The following is a 20,092-nucleotide window of genomic DNA, read 5'->3' on the forward strand; positions in this document are numbered from 1 at the left end:
TATGATATGCAAAATCCAAAATATTTACATTGTTGTAAAGCTGAGCCTTTGATAAACGTTATGGTTGAAGTTCTATCATACCTGTTTATTGGTGACAAGATGTAGCAGGGTTTATCCTTATTGTGTTATAGAATACTGTAGTAGCAGTCAATTGCATTATTTCTGTCGGTATGTGTATGTATTGTGATGGGCCTTTCGAGCTCAAATAGGCTACTCGGCTCGCAATGTATATTTATTTTACGTATCTTACTCACACTTAATTGCAAAGCCTAATCATTGTAAATATCCGTCATATCAAAGCAGGTTAACCTACTAGACAGTATGCCAACAAGAGCATATTTATATGACAGAGGGGCCGATCTTATTAAAGGACAAAGTCTAACTTCTAGAACGCTATGTTGTCATTCCTAGAGTTCTACTGCAACCTTGTGGTTGTTTGGGTATCTTGTCTTTTAGATCATTGTGCAGTTACTACATGTGTACAAACTTCCCAGATTCTACACCAAAACATGTTTTAATTCCATTTCATTGGGATGATTGGTTCAAAAAAGGCAGTAGGCCTATACTGTAGTTTATTATAAATTAGTGGTGGGCCGTTATCGGCGTTAACGCGCTTCGTTAACGTGAGACTCTTATCGGGCGATAAAAAAATGGGTTGGGAGCTGGGTCTATACTACGCAAGCTATGATGACTTTCACCTTGATATTTTAGCGCGGATGTATACCTAGCCGAATTGCACTGTAGGGGGCGAGAACGAGTCTTCGAACCTGTATCTTGTGTATGAAATTATCACATCAAACGTGACGTGCTAACATAGATGCAGCTATGAAGCCGCCTGGTTTGCTTCAGGGAAAATGTATTTTTAAGAAGCTTCCCAATGGAAACCTCGACAAGACTAAGGTTGTTTGCACCTTGTTCTATGCGGAATTATTTTACTGTAGGAGTTCTTCCAGTCTCAAATACCACCTAAACGCAATCCTTAACTAATGCGGAAGATGCCGGGCCAAGCACTGATGTAGCGCAGGGGAAGAGTCGTCGTCAAACTACGATGTTTGAGTGCAACCGAGGCAAGCCCGTCAGCACAGCTCTATCAGCCAAGCTAACTAATCTAATAAACAGTTAATAAACACAAGTACATCTTATTGAACATAATTTATTTTCATCACCAATTATTATAGTAGAACAGCTTTCTCAAGCAGTTTGTGATGCATTTTGGAAACAGGAGATGAGCTCCTGGTCTAATGCGCCACCTGGCTTGAGAAACCCGTTCTCAAAGACTTACTTTTAGTCATTATTTGGGTAGCACACATATTCTGAATGCCTTCGGCAGAATTCAAATGAGCCATGTTAATCATTAACGCCAAGATTACAGTGAGATTATCTAGATTAAACAAATTAATCTATGCCCACCACTATTATAAATACAATCTCCTTGAAGACACCACCTACAATATTTATTTAAAAAATACCCATCTCTGGTTTTGTCATGGTTTATCCCTATGTTATTGTCCAGTATTGAGCTTGTCACAGAGTTCAGGTCCAGAACATATTTACAGCTGATGTCCTCAGTCAGGCAGGAGTTATGAGCCTTGAAACCTCAGTCAGGTTTAAAGGAGCATATCAGAGCTTCATCTTATCTATATGATGAGGAGGTATAACCATCTACCCCAGTGACCAACCAGGTGGCCGTTGGATGGTTTTCAAAGTTATCTTTTAACTTGTTTGAACAAACAAAAGTGTAATTGCCTGGTTTATAGCAAGATATTATTGCAGTTTACTCTTTTCTGTAGGTCTATGATTTGACTGAGGCCATGTGGCGTTTGTCTTAGATACTAAAACCTCCAGAACTATTGCCCTATGCATCTAGATTAAATGGTGTTAGAGGGCAGCCAGGGATGGATACCTTTGTATATTGAGATCAGTTGTTTCATTGCATGTATCCTGAGAGACATAACTGATAGGATTTATACAGGCTCAATAACAAATTGAGAACTGGTAGATACGCCCCGACAATGCACCGACAAGGCCAGTAATTTCTGTCGTGTTAAGAAGCATAGACAAGGACACGTGGGACACAAGCTCCAGGAAATGGAACCCACCCTTAAATCTTTTTGTAATTAGTCTTATTATTATGGAAAATACATGTTTTTGTTAAATGTTTTATTCAAAAAGTGTATGTTGACCTGCCATAGTATGTTATATCCTTGGAACTTGTTGGGCCGTTAACTATTACCCTTGTAGAGAGCATGTCCAAGAAATGTGATATTGCACCATTACATAAGAGGCACAATGCACAGACATGTGCTTTCCATTTTAAGGGAATTTCTACTCAGTCAAACTTATTTTAAGATAATATTAAATGCTGAATATATTAGTGCCTTCATCTCTATATACTGAGTCAACAGTAAAAGTACCCATTGGTCAACTTACATTCTGAATGACGTGCATGAAACAGCTGATATCACTGTGATGTATATTGTATTTTAATTACTTTTGAGAAATAAAAGGGAAAAAATAAAACCAATGTAAACATACAAATGTGCAGAGAAAATGTAGTGTTGCCCAAAAAGGAGACATGACTTGTAGATGCAGCCATTCTGCTTTAAGATAAATGAATGGATGAATGAACAGCTAATCATTTTCTGTACAAGTCCAAAGTTTGAAGTGACATTTCTGTTTATATTTTTGGGGGGGATTTCCTGTGTGCTTACATTATTCACTAATCAATAGAACAAGCCATTGGATACTAGTTAGTATGTTCTCATGTGAGCTTGCTATTAATAAGAGTAGATTGTGTCTATGTGTCAGGGTTAATAGATGTTTGGGCTCAGGAGAAAGTACTGGGTAAACGTCCCTTGTCATGACTACAAGGAGAGCGCCAACTATGATCTCTTGATCATAGTTGGCGAATCTCTTTCTCTGCAACTGTTCTGACGTTATTACTATCTATGTTTACATTCTTGTGCCCTATAAAAGATGGTCTTCTGGCCTTCAGAGCGTAGAGAGACATGATTGAGACCTAAGCCTGGTGTTGTGTTGTCATTTATGGTCAGAGGTCTTTCTCTCCCAATCTGCAGATTGTTAATACTAAATAAATCCAGAACTCAACTGAACTTAGTCACTCCGTTTATGAAGAAACGGACAAAACACTTTCTTCATCACACCCTTTTTCACAATAAATCTCTACATTACTTTCAAGTAAAGAACAGACAGAACCTTCATTGGGAAGAGAGAGCGTTACCTCTAGAAATGTAACCAGTGTCATTAAATGGGTGACTTATGTTGTGAAACACCTATGTGATAAATAAAAAAAAGGCATAGATAACCACTGTTAATGCATATTTGTATATCATTTCCTTCCTGTAATTCTCTGCAGCCACTAACACAAGTACTGGAAAGACAAACACTTGAAGAATCAATGTCAAAGGATTGTTGAATGCTGTTTTGTCCTAGACGTTTCCTTCATGAAATGATAAAGCCCTTCCAAGCTAAATGTACAAAGTAAGTTCATTATAAAATAAGGTCTGCTACAATCTCAGTAAAAAATATTTTTCATTTGACAAAAGCAATTGAAAGGGTTGATACTTTCTTTTTCAGCCTTAAATATCAAAATATATATGTTCTTACAATATTCATATACAGTATATGATGCTACAATATTAGTATGATTTGTTTATTTATCCAAAAAGTGTCAAAGACACATTGTTACCTGTACCCCATCAGAACCCACGTTTATCTTTATAGTCTCTCTACAGCCTCACAACACCTTAAAGCCGTCTCCAGAAAAAAACAGAATAGTAAATCACAGGAAGCAAATATAGTAAACTCAAATAGGTTTGAGGTGTAGGTTTACTAGGACAATATCATCATTTATAAATTAACAGGGTCACCTTCCTTCCATTTTCACCTTTTCACTCCTTCTCTACCACCTCCCTCTTCCACTATACCCCCCCCCCCCCACCCCCCAGCTCTGACACAAGCATAAAATCTAGATCAGATAGCATTGGCGACTCACAAGCTCTCCACAGTCGCTATCAGTAATGTCCACGAGCGAGTCCAAGACGGAGCTGTGTGACCTGTCAACGCTGGACGTTAGTGTTGTTCATTTTGAAAAAGGGGTCATAGACAAACAGACTGGCTCCAATACCCTAAGGGGTGCGTTTGAGCGCATCGTTCAACCCTGCCTGGCTGAGCTGGTGGGCTCCACCTTGTTTATCTTTGTGGGGTGCCTGTCTGTCATCGAGAACTCGGAGGGCACCGGGAGACTGCAGCCAGCCCTGGCACACGGCCTGGCTCTGGGCATCGTCATCATATTTGGAGAGATCAGGTACAGAACACTAAAGAGGGGGAGAAGAGAGGGGAGGCTAGGTGGGGTCAATGCCGACTTTCTTATCTTGTGATGATGTCAAAAATATGTCTCAAAAGTATATCAACAGTTTGTTTAGTGATGATGATTTTGTTTTTTAAATCCCAGAATTACTCCACCCAGGAAGTCATTTTTAACTCAGGGAAAGGTGCTGGTTTAGATAAGCCAACAATCATACAAACTGCTGTTCACCTTGTTTCTTAAAAAAAAAAAAAGATCAGAGAGATGCTAAATAAATTCTCAGAACTCTATATCGTACTTTTGAGCCCCACAGCTTATGAGTGTAGATTTAACAGGTTTTATTGGGGCCAATAATACATTTTTGAGATTAAGTTTGATGTGAATGTCCTGTTCTCTCTCCAGCGGGGGTCATTTCAACCCTGCCGTGTCTGTGTCTGTCTTTCTGGTCGGTGGTCTCAACTTGCTGATGCTGTTCCCCTAAATACTGGCCCAGCTTTGTGGAGGGCTCATGGGGGCTGGCCTGGCCAAGGTGGGCATCCCTCCGTCTCGTCCTAACAGGTCAAATGTACTGTGTTGTCACTGTAAAACATATTGTCATAAACATAAAGGAAGTCAAGTCGAGTCAAATGTATTTATAAAGCACATTTAAAAACAACTTATGTCGAAGGTAGAAGACAAACAAGTGCTTAAAAGATAAAGGGAAATAATTTCACACATTTAGCACTTCCACATTCCATTCTTATCCTGAAATTGTCTCCAGTATTGATAATGGTTATTGATATAGTATTGTGGCAGACGGCAGGGAGAGGTGATGGGACTGGTGGCTGAGGGCAGGTATCTGGCAGCCCGTTGAATCCACCTCCGAGCCATGTAGGGACTTCTTGCTTCAACGAGACAGGCTGTGTCTCGTTGAGAGGTTAATTGATTGTGTGGTTGCTTATAAAAGGGTGTATATGACCAGAGACGTATGTGACGAATTAAAGAGACTTGTGCATGGAAATTGGACGGTGTGTGCCGAGGTTTTATTCAGCTTGATATTGTGGAAACCCCACACCCCTTAACCTGCTACAGTATCTTTGTCTGCACTGGCTTTCTTCAGGGCATGAAAGAACGATTTTTGCTGAAGAATGGGATGAAGTGACTCCACATAAATTCACTTGTCATTAGAAGTTAATGGTTAGAGGCACAATGGGAAATGTTTCCTGAGCTAAAACATTACTTGAAATAAACAGAAGAGACCAGGTCCAAGTGGTTTTACAGTCCAAGAATAATCTGGAAACAGAACGGACTGTTGTCATGTTTGGTCCTTTATATCCCTCTCTAAGCCATTTCCCCAGTGGAGAACTACGTCAATGCATCCGGGGCTGCGTTCAACACGGTGCAGGGTGACACCCAAATAGGCCCAGCTACAATTGCAGAGGTGTTGATGACAATTTTCTTGACCATGACGGTGTGTATGGGAGCAGTAAACAAACGCACCAGCAGCCTACTGGCCCCTCTCTGCATTGGGCTGACTGTGACTGCAGACATACTGGCTGGGTGAGACCCTGTGTGGGACAAAGGGTGGGGACACCTGTCGGTGTACTGTGTTGGATGAGATGGGGACACTTGGGTCGGGGCCTGGCGGTGTACTGTGTTGGATGGGTTTCAGAGATGTGGGGAGACTTAGGCTAGGGCCTGGTGTTCTGTGCTTAGGATGGGTTTTAGAAGAGTGGGCTAAACAGAATGGGATCAAAGACTAAAAAAATTTGGCTCAATGCTGTAGCTTGCAACGGCTCCTTATTATCGTTATCAAGGGAGAGTCATTAATGTGTTACGTTATTGTTATCATGCTTTGTCACGGCTACCTGCCAATGTCCTTCGGATATTGTAGACAATTAAACAGAACTAGAGGTTAAGCTGGAGTGCCAAGATACAGATGTTACATATATACAATATTAACATTCTGCATACAAGCATTACACACATTGTAAATGTACAGTCAGTACATGCATGCTTGACATCCCCCTCTGTCTTCCAGGGGGGCAGTGTCTGGAGCCTGTATGAACCCAGCACGAGCCTTTGGTCCTGCTGTGATGGCTAACTACTGGAGCTATCACTGGATCTACTGGCTTGGACCCATGGCCGGGGCTGTGCTGACTGGCAGCATAGTCAGGTATGCTAGCCTGCAGTCCTTTAGTCCACTTTACACTGCATTAGTCTTAAATGTCTAGGTCTCACATCAATCACAGTATTAATGTGTCCCTCTATTCAGTCATAGTTCAGACATTCATGAATATATGGTGTGAGGTAGGTGGGGGAAAGTATGTTATATCTGCTCATATTGGCTTGCAAATCAGCTGATAGTGTTATACAGCTGTTGGAAAAAGCAGCTTCATAAAACAAGCTGTTGAAGACACTGCACATTACTTTCTGACAAACATTAACCTGCTGTACCTCACCTCGAGTCCAGCAGACAAAAGGAACTTGTGACATAAACCTTGTTTTTCACTCAAGTTTAGTTATTTTTTTCCTTAACAGTGCTGTGTTTCACCTCATGTATTTTTAAACTTTCTGAACTGTCTGTCATAGTTTTGACAATATGTGTTTTTTATTCTCTTTCAGATTGCTGCTAGGGGATGAAAAAGTTTTTTTTGAGGTGATGGATTTAACTAATGATCCTAATTTAACTTTTAATTGTTTTTTGAGGTACCTTAACAAGTCTTTAATTATCTGACAAGTTCAAAAATAATTATAGTAGTTTGTACTGTGTACCAAGGTTTAATTTATTTTCATATTTGTAATTCACTTCTCGATGTATGTACAAATACATTACTTGCTGTTGCTGTGCAATGCTGTGGGATTTAAATTTCACACAAAGAAGGGTGCAAAGTTCTGATGACATATCACAGAACTTTTTACTTAAAGTTTACTTTATTTTTATTAAGTTGACAAAACGTGAAATTCGATTCCAATTCCCGTAACTTACTGTACGTGTCCAATGTTCTTCAAGTGTAACACATCAGCATTGTATCATATATCAAAACCTGCAGATGTCAAAGGTCCAAGATACATTATTTATTAACTCAATCAGAAATGATTCACCGTTAGAAGGTCAAGAAGTTGTATTAGATGTTCCATGTCTCCAACCTCTGGTAACAAAAGGATAATGGTCTGCATTTAGTGTCTGCAACTCCACAACAATGACATTGTTTGATTTTGAATACTTTACAAATGCAATATTTAGCATTAATCTATAATCAATATTCTATATTTAATTCAAAAAAGAAAAATCCCATGTTCACTTAGCTTTTTGTCTTTGTGAGCCTGTCCAGCAGCAGACATTACACAGCTGAAAAACACTTAATAAAGCTGTTAAAAATGCTTTGTCTGATCTACCCGGTTACTTGCCCACATCTGTGTCTATATGACTTTAATTCTGTTACTGTGGTTACTGTTACTAGTATGTGTGACATCTTTTAATGATATTCATTAATATCTGACACCACTCCGAAGTAGATTGCAGTACTTATAAGAAACATCAGTTTGTCCATTTTATAAGCATGTCAGCAAAATCTTGTGATGTGTGGTTAATCTTGCTGTACTGTGTTTTAATGAAACAACTGTAATCATGAAAAGATCATTCACTGTGCCAAAGTGTCTATAGCTACTAAAAGGAGTGATTAAACTTCATACCCTCCCCACACACACTCTCTCCTTGTGGACTAATCAAAGTTCAGGTGATTAGAGAGCACTGGTGTGGATATATTTGGACACAGATTCCTTTGCAGCACTGTCTCTTGATCTCCAGCACAACACTTCAAGACCTGTCTCGTGTCACACACAAACTCCCACATGGCTGAAGAGAACATGGAGCTTAGTGATGTGGAAACATCCTTGGTGGACCACAAGAAAACACTGACCAGTCCTCAAAACATGTTTGAGCGCCTGGTCCAGCCCTGCCTGGCAGAGCTAGTGGGGACAATGTTCTTTGTGTTCATCGGGTGCGTGTCGGTCATTGAGAATGTGGAGGCAGCAGGGAGACTGCAGCCAGCATTGGTGCATGGGCTAGCTGTGGCTGTGCTGGTGGCTTGCATGGCTGAGATCAGGTAAGTAGAACCTCATGGATGCAGTTGTTAAGTCCCTTGTCTAATCTATTTTTGATATTTTAAGTGTCCTGAATGTGCAGTGTAGGTATTCTCCTGAGGACATGCAAGTTCTTGGGTGAAATAATTTTGGTGCACGTTCACGTTTGACGTTGTTGAGAAATGCAAAATAATCTGAAGTTCAGAAGTGCAGATAAAAAAGTTTGAGTACTAGCTGACTCCATCCATAAACAAGATTGTTCTAACATATAAATCCTGTGTTCCCCATATGCTGTGTACGTTTGACAACTTAGATACACCAGGCAACCCTCAAAGTGCTCAGAATTGTCCTGTTATTGGGTTGATCTATTACCAATGTCTAATCGTTGGTAATAGATAGCTAGTCCTTCAACACAAACCTCCTGACTGATACAAAGGTGAAAGTTGAGGACAACAGTGTGTAAAACTGCAAAACAGCACTTAAACTCAACCCAGGCAACTGACCTTTTGTATTCTTTCACAGTGGCTCCCATTTCAACCCCCCTTTCACCTTGGCTATATACCTGTGTGGAGGCATGAAGCTGAAAATGGTAGCCCCCTACCTCATTAGTCAGCTGATAGGAGGGATCGTGGGGGCGGCCATGGCCAAGGTGAGGCCACACCATTGCAACCAGTATTGCACATGTATCCATGCCAACACCTGTTCACTTCCCCTCCAAGTCCTTTGACTCTCACTGTGTACCCATTCGTATAACCATTGATGGCGCCGATGATGGCTGCCTCGGTCGTTAGGTGCGCTCTTTTTTGTCTTGTTTTGTCTGTTAATTCAGTGTTCTGCCTAGATTTCCGGGGTTCTCTAACTAGAGAAGTACTTCTAAACATCAGGGGCCGGTTGCACAAAGCACCTTAAGTTAAGATTTTCCTTAAAGTCAGAGTTAAGGTTTCCTTAAAATTTAATCGGTTGCACAAAGCACCCTTAAGTATTTTCCTTAAGGTTTCCTTAAATGTTCCCTTAAGTATTTAAGGTTTTCTCCTTAACTTCGTCTTATACTTAAGGAATCCCTTAAAGTTCGTTAAAGCGTTGCACGAAAGACCTTAGCAACCAAACTAAGGAAGAAAATTTAAGGTACCTCTAGTTCATTTTTAATCCGCAACATGGCCGAGTTTATGGATATAAATGAACGTAGGCCTATCCCAAGAAGTGTTCCGCGACCGCGAAAACCCAATGGATACACTTAATGATGAGCAATTGATCTTAAATTATAGATTTGACCAGCAGTCAATTTACGAATTGTCCGACCGTTTACAGTTGAGTCGATACCAATGATGTTTGCTACCATCACTGCCTCATCTGAAAGTGGTTTTGGAGGTGGACCACCACCTGAAAATGTATTCCAAACAAAATGTATTTTATGTCAATGTAGTTGTTTTATAGCACTCTGTATAGGCTACTGTGCTGCTGCAGTCTAAACATGAAGGCTATTTACGGGTCGGCTAGTCTACCTCGACTAGCTACTGTAACAGTAAATGTTACAAAACGTTACTGTGTAGCAACTACAGTAAGCTACACCTACAAGTAAAGTTGATCTCACCAGTTTTGTTGGACTCCCTCCTGAAATGCGTGATCTCTTTTTTGGACATTACAGTTTAGTTATCATATTTTTTTTGAATTTCTGAAATTGACCATTTGATCAAACTTCGTGAGTTTATGTTGGTTGCTATTTCCTCCCACATTCGTAGTTTTTTTTGGGCTGTTATGTGCGGATCGAATTTACTTTTCAGTATGTGTTTTCTTTTGCTATATTCCTGTAGAAGGACAATCTTTTCCTCCTCTGACCAATTCGGTTTTCTTGCCCTTTTTTTTTCCAATTTTTAGCTCTACTGTAGCTCTTGTAAGGTGATGTAGGCCTACTAACGATACAACTGAACAGACGCGGTCACCGTGGAAACGGTCGAATTTTACTGCTGTGAAATCACGTTTAATGTAGTAAATCCCTTAACGTTTCACCTTAGCTAAGGAAACTATTTAAGGGATTCTGTGCAACCCCCTTAAGTAAATCCCCTAGCTAAGGAGAAATCTACCCTTAAGTGTCATACTTAAGGAAAAAACTTAAGGTGCTTTGTGCAACCGGCCCCAACTCCTGTGGATTTATTTCCCACTTTTCTGCTTCCAGCGGCAGAATTAGTGGGAATTATAGTCAAAGCCGCCCTCGGCTTTGTCCTAGCAGCGAAGCGCCGTAGGAGAGGCAAACGAGCCGGTGCTCTGGTGTGACTCCGTCGGCGTGGGGCACGCACAGCGTTACCGGGGACATTTCTCTCCAACTTGCGTTCACTGAGCAACAAACTGGATGAACTTAAGCTACTGGTGTGGAAAAACAGAGACTTTCATTCATCTTCCGTTTTGTGCTTTACGGAGACATGGCTGAGTGAACTGATCCCAGACTCTGCGCTACAGCTAGCAGGTTTCAAACTGCTGAGAGCGGATCGTGAAAACGAAAGGCGGTGGTATTTGTTTTTACATTAACAGTGGCTGGTGTGAAGATGTGACAGTGATTCTGCAGCACTGTTCTCCTGATCTGGAATCATTTTTTATTAACTGTAGATCTTTTTACTCGCCACGAGAGTTTGCATTATTCATTCTGGTTGGCGTCTACATGCCTCCGCAGGCTAGCGTCAACGAGGCTCAACGTGTGCTCGCCAGCCAGATACTGAGTGTGGAGCATGAAAATCCGGATTCCTTGGTTATTGTGCTAGGCGACTTTAACAAAGGCAATCTCACTCAAGAACTCCCAAAATATAGACAATTCATCAAATGCCCTACCAGAGAAGGAAACACCTTGGATCACTGCTACTCTACAATCAGCAAAGCATACCATGCGGTCCCCCGAGCAGCACTGGGTCACTCTGACCACGCCATGGTCCACCTGATTCCTGCATACAGGCAGAAGCTAAAGCGCTGTAAGCCTGCTGTGAGGACATCAAAACAGTGGACCAGTGAAGCTATGGAGGATCTGCGGGCGTGCTTGGACTGCACTGACTGGGACATGTTCACGACTGCTACCAATAGTCTGGATGAGCTCACAGAGGCTGTGACATCATACATCAGCTTCTGTGAGGACTGCTGTATACCAACACGCACCAGGGTAAGCTACAACAACGACAAACCCTGGTTTACAGCTAAACTCAGAAGGTTGCACTGCATTACAAAATGGTATCTTGTACATTTGTATTTTTTGTAATATTTATACGGCCCACATTGCTGCGGTCTCCCGGTCGTGTAGATTCACCCTCTACAACATCCGGAAGATCAGGAGATACCTGTCTGAGCACTCCACCCAGCTGCTAGTCCAAGCACTTGTCCTCTCCAAGTTGGACTATTGCAACTCGCTGCTCGCTGGTCTCCCAGCATGTGCAACCCGCCCTCTTCAGAGGATTCAGGATTCAGAACGCAGAGGCCCGCCTGGTCTACAATCTACCCAGACGCTCCCATGTTACCCCGCTCCTCATCTCTCTCCACTGGCTACCTATCATGGCCCGTATCAGATTCAAGACCCTGGTATTGACCTTCCGAGCAGTGAACGGGACTGCACCCGTCTACATCAAGTCTCTCCTGCAGCCCTACACCCCCACCCGTCACCTACGGTCTTCTTCAGACAACCGCCTGGTGGTCCCACCGCTCAAGACCGCCCGGTCCCAACACAAGCTCTTCTCCTGTCTGGCCCCCCAGTGGTGGAATCAACTCCCCACTTCCATCAGAGACACTGACTGTCTCTCCACCTTCAAGAAAAGGCTCAAGACGCACTTGTTCCGGGAGTACAACGGTACTTAGGAATGGTTCGCTTGACCCGATGTTAGTTTCCTCAAGGATCACAATGACTCTTGCTTAGAGACTTGTTGCTCTTGTGGTTAGTGGTAACTGACTTAAATTTTTGTACTCGCTGTGATATATTGTTTTATTATTGTTGCTTGCTTTTTTTCACAGGTACACTTGCACTTATAGCAGTTCATGTTGTTTAATTGTAACTTGTTTAACTACATGCTCATATGGTTCTTCCCTTTGGCACTTATTTTGGTTGTTCACAATGTGTGCTTCATGTTTTGGCTACTCGCAATGTTTTGTGGCTATCTCGTTGTTATGATCAGTGACCTATGCACTTTGTAAAGCTCTCTCTTGGAAGTCGCTTTGGATAAAAGCGTCTGCTAAATGAATAAATGTAAATGTTAATTTGTATTTTTGTATTTTTATATTGTAATTTACGGCAACTTATATTTTATTTTATTGTATATTTAATTATATTCTAATCCCACTTAGTACTGCTAGTTTATGTACCCTTAGTATAGATAGTCCACATATTTAAATTTTAGGTATATGTTTATTGTATGCACCTTCCTGCCAAAGCAAATTCCTTGTCTGTGCAAACTTTCATGGCGAATAAATCCCATTCTGATTCTGATTCTGATTGAGGTCAGAGAAAGAGGCCCCGTTTAGGAGTGGGGACAAAGACAGTTTCAAGGAGTCGAAGAACAGGTTTAGCAAGGCGGTGAGGGAGGCTAAACGACTGTACTCAGAGAGACTAAAACACCAATTCTCTGCAAACGACTCTGCTTCTGTCTGGAGAAGGCTCAGGCAGATTACCAACTACAAGCCCAGAGCCCCCCACTCCACTAACGACTCCCGCCTGGCCAACGACCTGAATGAGTTCTACTGCAGATTTGAAAGACAATTGGACAGTCCTGAACTACCCCTTCCCACCCAGGAGGCCTCCCACCTCCCCCCTCTACAGTGACGACTCTCTCCATTCAGGAGGGTGAAGTTAACAGACATTTCAAGAGGCAGAATCCCTGCAAAGCAGCTGGGCCGGACTCTGTCTCTCCAGCCACCCTCAAGCACTGCGCTGACCAGCTGTCTCCGATGTTTACCTACATCTTTAACACCTCCCTTGAGACATGCCATGTGCCAGCCTGTCTCAAGTCCTCCACCATCATCCCTGTGCCCAAAAAGCCAAGGCCAACAGGACATAATGACTACAGACCCGTCGCCCTGACCTCTGTGGTAATGAAGTCTTTCGAGCGCCTGGTGCTGGCACACCTTAAATCCATCACTGACCCTCTACTGGACCCCTGCAGTTTGCCTACAGAGCCAACAGGTCTGTGGACGATGCAGTTAAAATGGCCCTCCACTTCACCCTACAGCACCTGGACTCCCCAGCATCCTATGCCAGGATCCTGTTTGTGGACTTCAGCTCTGCCTTCAATACCATCATCCCCGCCCTGCTTCAGGACAAGCTCTCCCAGCTGAACGTGCCTGATTCCACCTGCAGGTGGATCACAGACTTCCTGTCTGACAGGAAGCAGTGCGTTAAGCTGGGAACACAAGTCTCTGACTCCCGGTCCATCAGCACCGGATCACCTCAGGGCTGCGTCCTTTCTCCTCTGCTCTTCTCCCTGTACACCAACAGTTGCACCTCCAGTCATCCGTCCGTCAAACTCCTGAAGTTTGCGGACGACACCACCCTTATTGGGCTCATCTCTGGTGGAGACGAGTCTGATTATAGGTGGGAAGCGGCCAACCTGGTGACCTGGTGCAGCCAGAACAACTTAGAGCTCAATGCTCTTAAGACAGTGGAGATGGTTGTGGACTTCAGGAGGAACACAGCCCCACTCACCCCCATCACCCTGTGTGACTCCCCAGTCAACACTGTGGAGTCCTTCCGCTTCCTGGGCACTATCCTCTCCCAGGACCTCAAGTGGGAACTGAACATCAGCTCCCTCATCAAGAAAGCACAACAGAGGATGTACTTCCTTCGGCAGCTGAAGAAGTTCAACCTGCCAAAGACAATGATGGTGCACTTCTACTCAGCCATCATTGAGTCCATCCTCACCTCCTCCATCACCGTCTGGTACGCTGCTGCCACTGCCAAGGACAAGAGCAGACTGCAGCGTATCATCCGCACTGCTGAGAAGGTGATTGGCTGCAATCTGCCTACCCTCGAGGACCTGCACACCTCGAGGACCCTGAGGCGAGCGAGGAAGATTGTGGCCGACTCCTCCCACCCTGGACACTCCCTGTTTCAGTCACTCCCCTCCGGCAGAAGGCTGCAGTCCATCAGGACCAATACCTCACGCCACAAAAACAGTTTCTTCCCTTCCGCTGTTGGCCTCTTCAACAAGGCCAAGGGACCACACTGACTCTAATGACTTCTTGCTTAAAACACACTGCTTTTTGCACTGCATTACAAAATGGTATCTTGTACATTTGTATTTTTTGTAATATTTGTATTTTTGTATTTTTATATTGTAATTTACGGTAATTTATATTTTATTTTATTGTATATTGAATTCTATTCTAATCCCACTTAGTACTGCTAGTTTATGTACCCTTAGTATAGATAGTCCACATATTTAAATTTTAGGTATATGTTTATTGTATGCACCTTCCTGCCAAAGCAAATTCCTTGTCTGTGCAAACTTTCATGGCGAATAAATCCCATTCTGATTCTGATTCTGATACATGGATCCTGGCATGCGAACAACCACTCATACAAACTATTCAGCCTCCTGTCACAGACAGCAGGTTCATCAGTTCTATGTGCGTATGTGAAGCCCTCTGTGACAACGCTTGTAAAAAAGGTTATACAAAATAAAACTTGCTTCTATTGGATTTGATCAATGGCAGATTCTGTGATGTCCCATTTTCTCGATCCCTCGTCCTCAGGTCATGACCCCAGCAGAGAACTACGCCCGGGCCCAGGGGGGCGCCTTCTCCCTGCTGCAGTCCGAGACGCAGCTGTGGGGCGCTCTGTTTGGGGAGGTGGCCATGACCTGCCTCATCACCATGGTGGTGCTGCTGGGGGCCGTCAACGCCAAGAGCAGGAGCCCCCTGGTGCCCTTCATGGTGGGCTGCACTGTCATCATCAACGTGCTGGCAGGGTGAGTCACTGGAGCAGGACTGGGCGAACGACTTTGTCCATTGTCTCTCTGAAAAGGTGGATGTGTTCGGTAATGTGATGGTTGATTCAGGAACCACTTTTGTATCCCAAAAGGAAATAAGATGGTAGAAAATAGATCCAAAGACTAACAATAATGTTGAATCACCCCATCAGGCCATAACTGTGTTAGGGTAACAACTAGATTAAAACTGCTTAATGAAAAGAATAACACATAAATCATGTATGATTTCTGATTACGTTTTATGTTAATAATTAAGTACTTGTCAAACAATGGTTAATAGCTTCATGATAAACTGACAGTTAAAGACTCACTGACTTAAAGTTAATATTTTGTGATCCTCCTTTCCATTGCAGGTTAAAGATGGGTTTCATGTGTGTACATGAAACCCATCGTCAGCATGACGATAAGAAAATCATGTCAAACAGTAGAAGTTCTTTATATAGTAATATAGTCATGACAGTATAGTCTGTTTTTGACTAAACTCTTTTACTTCTGTTGACTCACTGTTTTTATCTAACAGTCTAAAGCTTACGGACAGTAAAGTTGAATTTTCCCTTGACACAATATAGCCTACACCAAATCTTGTAGTCCAATTGATAAATTCTTGTTTTTCACTTTGTTTTCACAGAGGAGATGTATCTGGAACCTGTTTGAACCCAGCCAGAGCCTTGGGTCCTGCAGTCATGACCAACTATTGGACCTACCATTGGGTATACTGGGTTGGACCCATTACAGGAGGCCTAATAGCAGCTGCCTTGGTCAGGTAGGTGTAGAATGATGGTCCCAGAAAGATTCACTGTGTCACCAAGTTCTGTCTGGTAGTGTATTCTCCACGAGATCCACGAGACTGGTGGGCAATGAGTGTTGGCAAACACAACATAAATCATATACTTGTTAGCCTGTATAGTCGTCATGATATGGATGCTTATAGGATCACAATAATGTGTTTATGTTGCGTGTATTTAAATAACCCTGGATACAAATTCTGTCTATTGTTATTTCCTTATTCAGACTTCTTCTCGGAGACAAAAAGACTCGTGTCATCCTGAAATAAAGATTAAATGAATCACGTTGCCATTTCTCTAAGATGTTTGTTCATGGCTGCAACTTGTTTGTTATTTGTAGACATAAATGGACGCAAAAGTAATACCTTTTTGTAAGTTTAAATTAGATTTCAATTTATCTGTATGTTTTTGAATTTAATAATAGTCCCTGTGCTCGTATTTGAGCTTGAGATGAGATTTTTTTATTAATAAAAATGTATATTCATACGGACACTAAAGCCACATTATGTGTTATGTTGTCCATTGAGCAGACTGGATTATAGTTATTCTTGGCAGCAAGAGTTTGGCAAGACAAATGACACACACACAACACTTCTAAAATGTAATGGCAGAACAAAATAATGTTAGCTGTTACTCAATATGAAAATTTAAAATTTTAATGGAAGACAAAGGAAAGACTGAAAGCCAACCAGGTGTATTAGCTGTGGAGGAACACAATTTCTACAACTTTGGAATCAACTCTCCTCTCATTATCTTATGAATCAACAGAAAGGACACAAACAACAAGATAACAAAATCACTTTCTCTATAACCCAATTATGAAAAATGGAGCTTTGACAAAAAATACAGCCAAAGACTGAAGGCCGAATGGAAATCTTTTGAATTTCTGGTCCCATTTCTACATGGCTTTGTGCTCTTGGGTCTCCAGCCCCTGGTCTCTATAGCCAGACCCGTGAATACTAAAGCAGAGACGGAGGGGATCCTGCTGTTTCCATTTGTAACCCTGGGCCTCTCCCCGGCAGCGGCCCACATGGGAACACAGTCTGGGGCCTGGGTAAACCAATTACCCCTCAGCCAGGGTGGACTCCTGCAGGCACGGCCAGCGAGGGGCTCCCAGCTCGGCCCTCCAGGGACTCCCCGGACGTTCCCCTGATGAGGGCCTGCTGGAATTCCCAGAGATGGGAATTGTTTGGGCTGAAAAGCCTGCCGAGCAGACAATATTCAGATGGGGAATTTGACATGGTCAGCCCCCAGCACCAGGACAATGTGGAGGGAGGGGTCAGGGATTGAAACCCCTTGACTTTGACTGGAAGGCATAGTTTAAAACGGACAAAACTTCGGGTGCAGTTTTAAAAACTTTGTTGTGTCACATATTCCTCATGATAGAAAACATTTCTTGAATATTTTGAGTTTGTGATTATATTTAGGTCAATTACAAAACACTATAAAGTACTGGTTTGAGGAAAATCTATGTATTCTGTAAAACGTTTCTGACTGTGTATATAGCAGAAGCAAAGTAATTTGTCATGAAACGAAATTATTACTATATGTAAATGGTCAAAGATCTTTTTCATTGGGTGTGCTTTGCCTTCGGCAAGGGCACAACCTTTGTTCTCTCACATATATATTATTATTATTATTCTTTTTGCCCCCCTAAAACTCAGTCAATATTTGGCCTACATAGACAAAGTAGGTGTCAAAAGTTTCGTCTTGGTAGCGATTGAGTTGCTTCTATTGGAATTTACATTCCGTTGCATGGTTTAGGCTGAAGTTAAGTTTTTGTGGCGAAAAGTGAAGCTAACGGTGGCTAATTTGCTAGCCACAGTCACTGACGTTACTAACGTCACTACCGTCACGAAAACACGCGTGACTACCTTTGGCAGAACATTCGTTTCGCATCTGTTAACTTGGGGGATAGCTAGGCTAACTATAGCTTTACTGCAAGGCAGCTGCAGAAACGCCACAAGCAAAGAGGCCAGGGTGATAACTATTTACTCATTTTACTTTGTGATATGACACACAATTGTCATGTGTAATGTACAGTATAAGCTGATATTATTAAGGAAGTACATCTACTTTCGGAAACAGTAGTCTACTATTTCACTGAAGTATTAGCATCATGACATTAGCCTGTGTTGCCCGGGCAACACATACTACAGTGGTCTATGATGTAGCGTTATCTGTTTTCAATCGTTAAAATAAACATTCCTCACATATACATTTTCGTTGTAGGGTTTATTCTGACATTAGTAAACGATTTGTTGGTGAAATTACCATTACCTGTGGTTTCACACCAGTGTAGCTCACTGCAACGCTGTAGCTTACGTGAGACACACTACAAAAACATCTACACTACACAGCTGTTTAGGAAGTCAAACGGCGACAGAACATGTTCGGCACTCCCCTTACTTAAATCAAAAGTCTATCTAACTACTAACCTGAACTTCATTGCCACAGCCTAAACGTTGTCAATCTGTTCATGAAAATAATTAATTTCAGCTTAAACCGTACAACGGAACGTTAAATCCAATTCAACCAACGCAATCGCTACCAAGACGAACACAGCAGTAGTCTAGTACTGTACCGTAGTAGTACAATTTACCGGGGCAGCTTCTCCACACAGGGCTATATCGCATTTTGCGTTGTTACTGACAATGATCGCTACCAGTGAGCTTTTTATGAATGAGCAATTTTCCACTAAATAAATGTCAAGCTTATTTACGTTTTGGGGGGCATATTTTCAGTTATCAGATGGTACTGTTTGAATCGCGATTCCATCTTCTACTGCCGGGTAACGTCGTAGAATAATCTTCAAAGGGGGTTCTTTATTAATGAATGAATGCAATGAGTAGGCTAAATGCCTGAAAATATCATGAGAAGGGAAAAACTTAAAATGACGTTTAAATCATAGAGATCAGGTCAATTTTTACACCGGTCTGCCCAATTTATTCGTTTTGTTTCAACGATGAGGCTGCCTCTTGCAGGGGAAATGAGAAGACATCTATTTCATTCTACACTTCACTCGTATTTTCAGTTGTAAATGAGCAGCAAAAAAAATGCTTTTAAATCTATGTCATCTTTATAAATAATAAGTATGCATTTTTATATAAAATATACAGAAATATCAGTTGTAAAAATGTCATTCAAAAACGGACCCCTGTGCAACCGACGCAAGCAAGCACACCCTACAATTTCCCCAGAAATTGTACCCTCTCTAGTTTTTATTATTCTTTCTGTCCAGAAGAAGAAATCGGAAGGAAGGAAATGAAAATATATGAGTAAAAACTGTTACATAAACAGATACATAGCAAGATAAGACTTCTCCATTGCTTTGCTCACTGAATTTGCCCGCCTGGATTCATGAGCCATGGTGTCTCTGTGTGACAGCGGCCGTGACAATGATCATTATGTCTGCTGGGGGCCTTGTCACCACCAGGCCATTGTGTGGGCCCCATTCACCCCACAGTCATTTACACTTTCATTGGCACCTATTTAGTCCCAATAAAAAGTTCAACACAGCAATTTGTGAATCCTGCTCAGCCAAGGAGAAGTGTGGAATAGGCAGAAAAATAAGTTGCTTTAAAAGTCAATTAATTGTTCCTCTTTTGTGGGAGGGGCTAAGCCTTAGACTTTGGGAGCTCTCAAGAACCCCTAAGCCACATCTGTCCATTCTATTTCCCAAGCTATGATCGAAGGGCAAAACACCCTTTTAGAAAACTGGTTCATCCCCCTCATTTCTTTAGCTATCTTACAGACATTTGTATATCATTTAATGGTAGAGCTATCTAATTTCCATTAGGTGTTTGGTTGATTGGAGAATATGGCAAGAAAATAACGCTTTTTTAACACATGAATCAAAACCCTAATTCTCCTCCTATAAGAGATTATGCATTACGATGAGAAACGGAAGTAAAAATTCCTGTATCCTAAGCAGTCCAAATATATAAAAAGACGCAATGGCCTCA

At 42.0% G+C, this 20,092-nt stretch overlaps 1 protein-coding gene across 1 annotated transcript; it reads left to right on the plus strand.

The window, feature by feature from the left end:
• The first annotated feature begins 8,044 nt into the window (after positions 1 to 8,044).
• aqp8b (aquaporin 8b) lies at positions 8,045 to 16,628 on the plus strand. The gene is made up of 5 exons (XM_062452272.1): positions 8,045 to 8,415; positions 8,915 to 9,041; positions 15,107 to 15,321; positions 15,971 to 16,105; positions 16,354 to 16,628. Exons 1-5 carry the CDS (start codon positions 8,162 to 8,164, stop codon positions 16,394 to 16,396), a joined length of 774 nt encoding a protein of 257 aa, XP_062308256.1. The 5' UTR covers positions 8,045 to 8,161; the 3' UTR covers positions 16,397 to 16,628.
• The last annotated feature ends 3,464 nt before the right edge of the window (positions 16,629 to 20,092 follow it).

Source organism: Osmerus eperlanus, chromosome 2 (assembly GCF_963692335.1).
Source record: "Osmerus eperlanus chromosome 2, fOsmEpe2.1, whole genome shotgun sequence".
NCBI lineage: Eukaryota > Metazoa > Chordata > Actinopteri > Osmeriformes > Osmeridae > Osmerus > Osmerus eperlanus.

Bases quoted from the DNA above. Each gene is read 5' to 3' on its own strand.
- aqp8b (XM_062452272.1), top strand. From the start codon at position 8,162: ATGGCTGAAGAGAACATGGAGCTTAGTGATGTGGAAACATCCTTGGTG. The intron at 8,416-8,914 runs GTAAGTAGAACC...ATTCTTTCACAG, and splicing joins GCTTGCATGGCTGAGATCAG to TGGCTCCCATTTCAACCCCC. The intron at 9,042-15,106 runs GTGAGGCCACAC...CCTCGTCCTCAG, and splicing joins TGGGGGCGGCCATGGCCAAG to GTCATGACCCCAGCAGAGAA.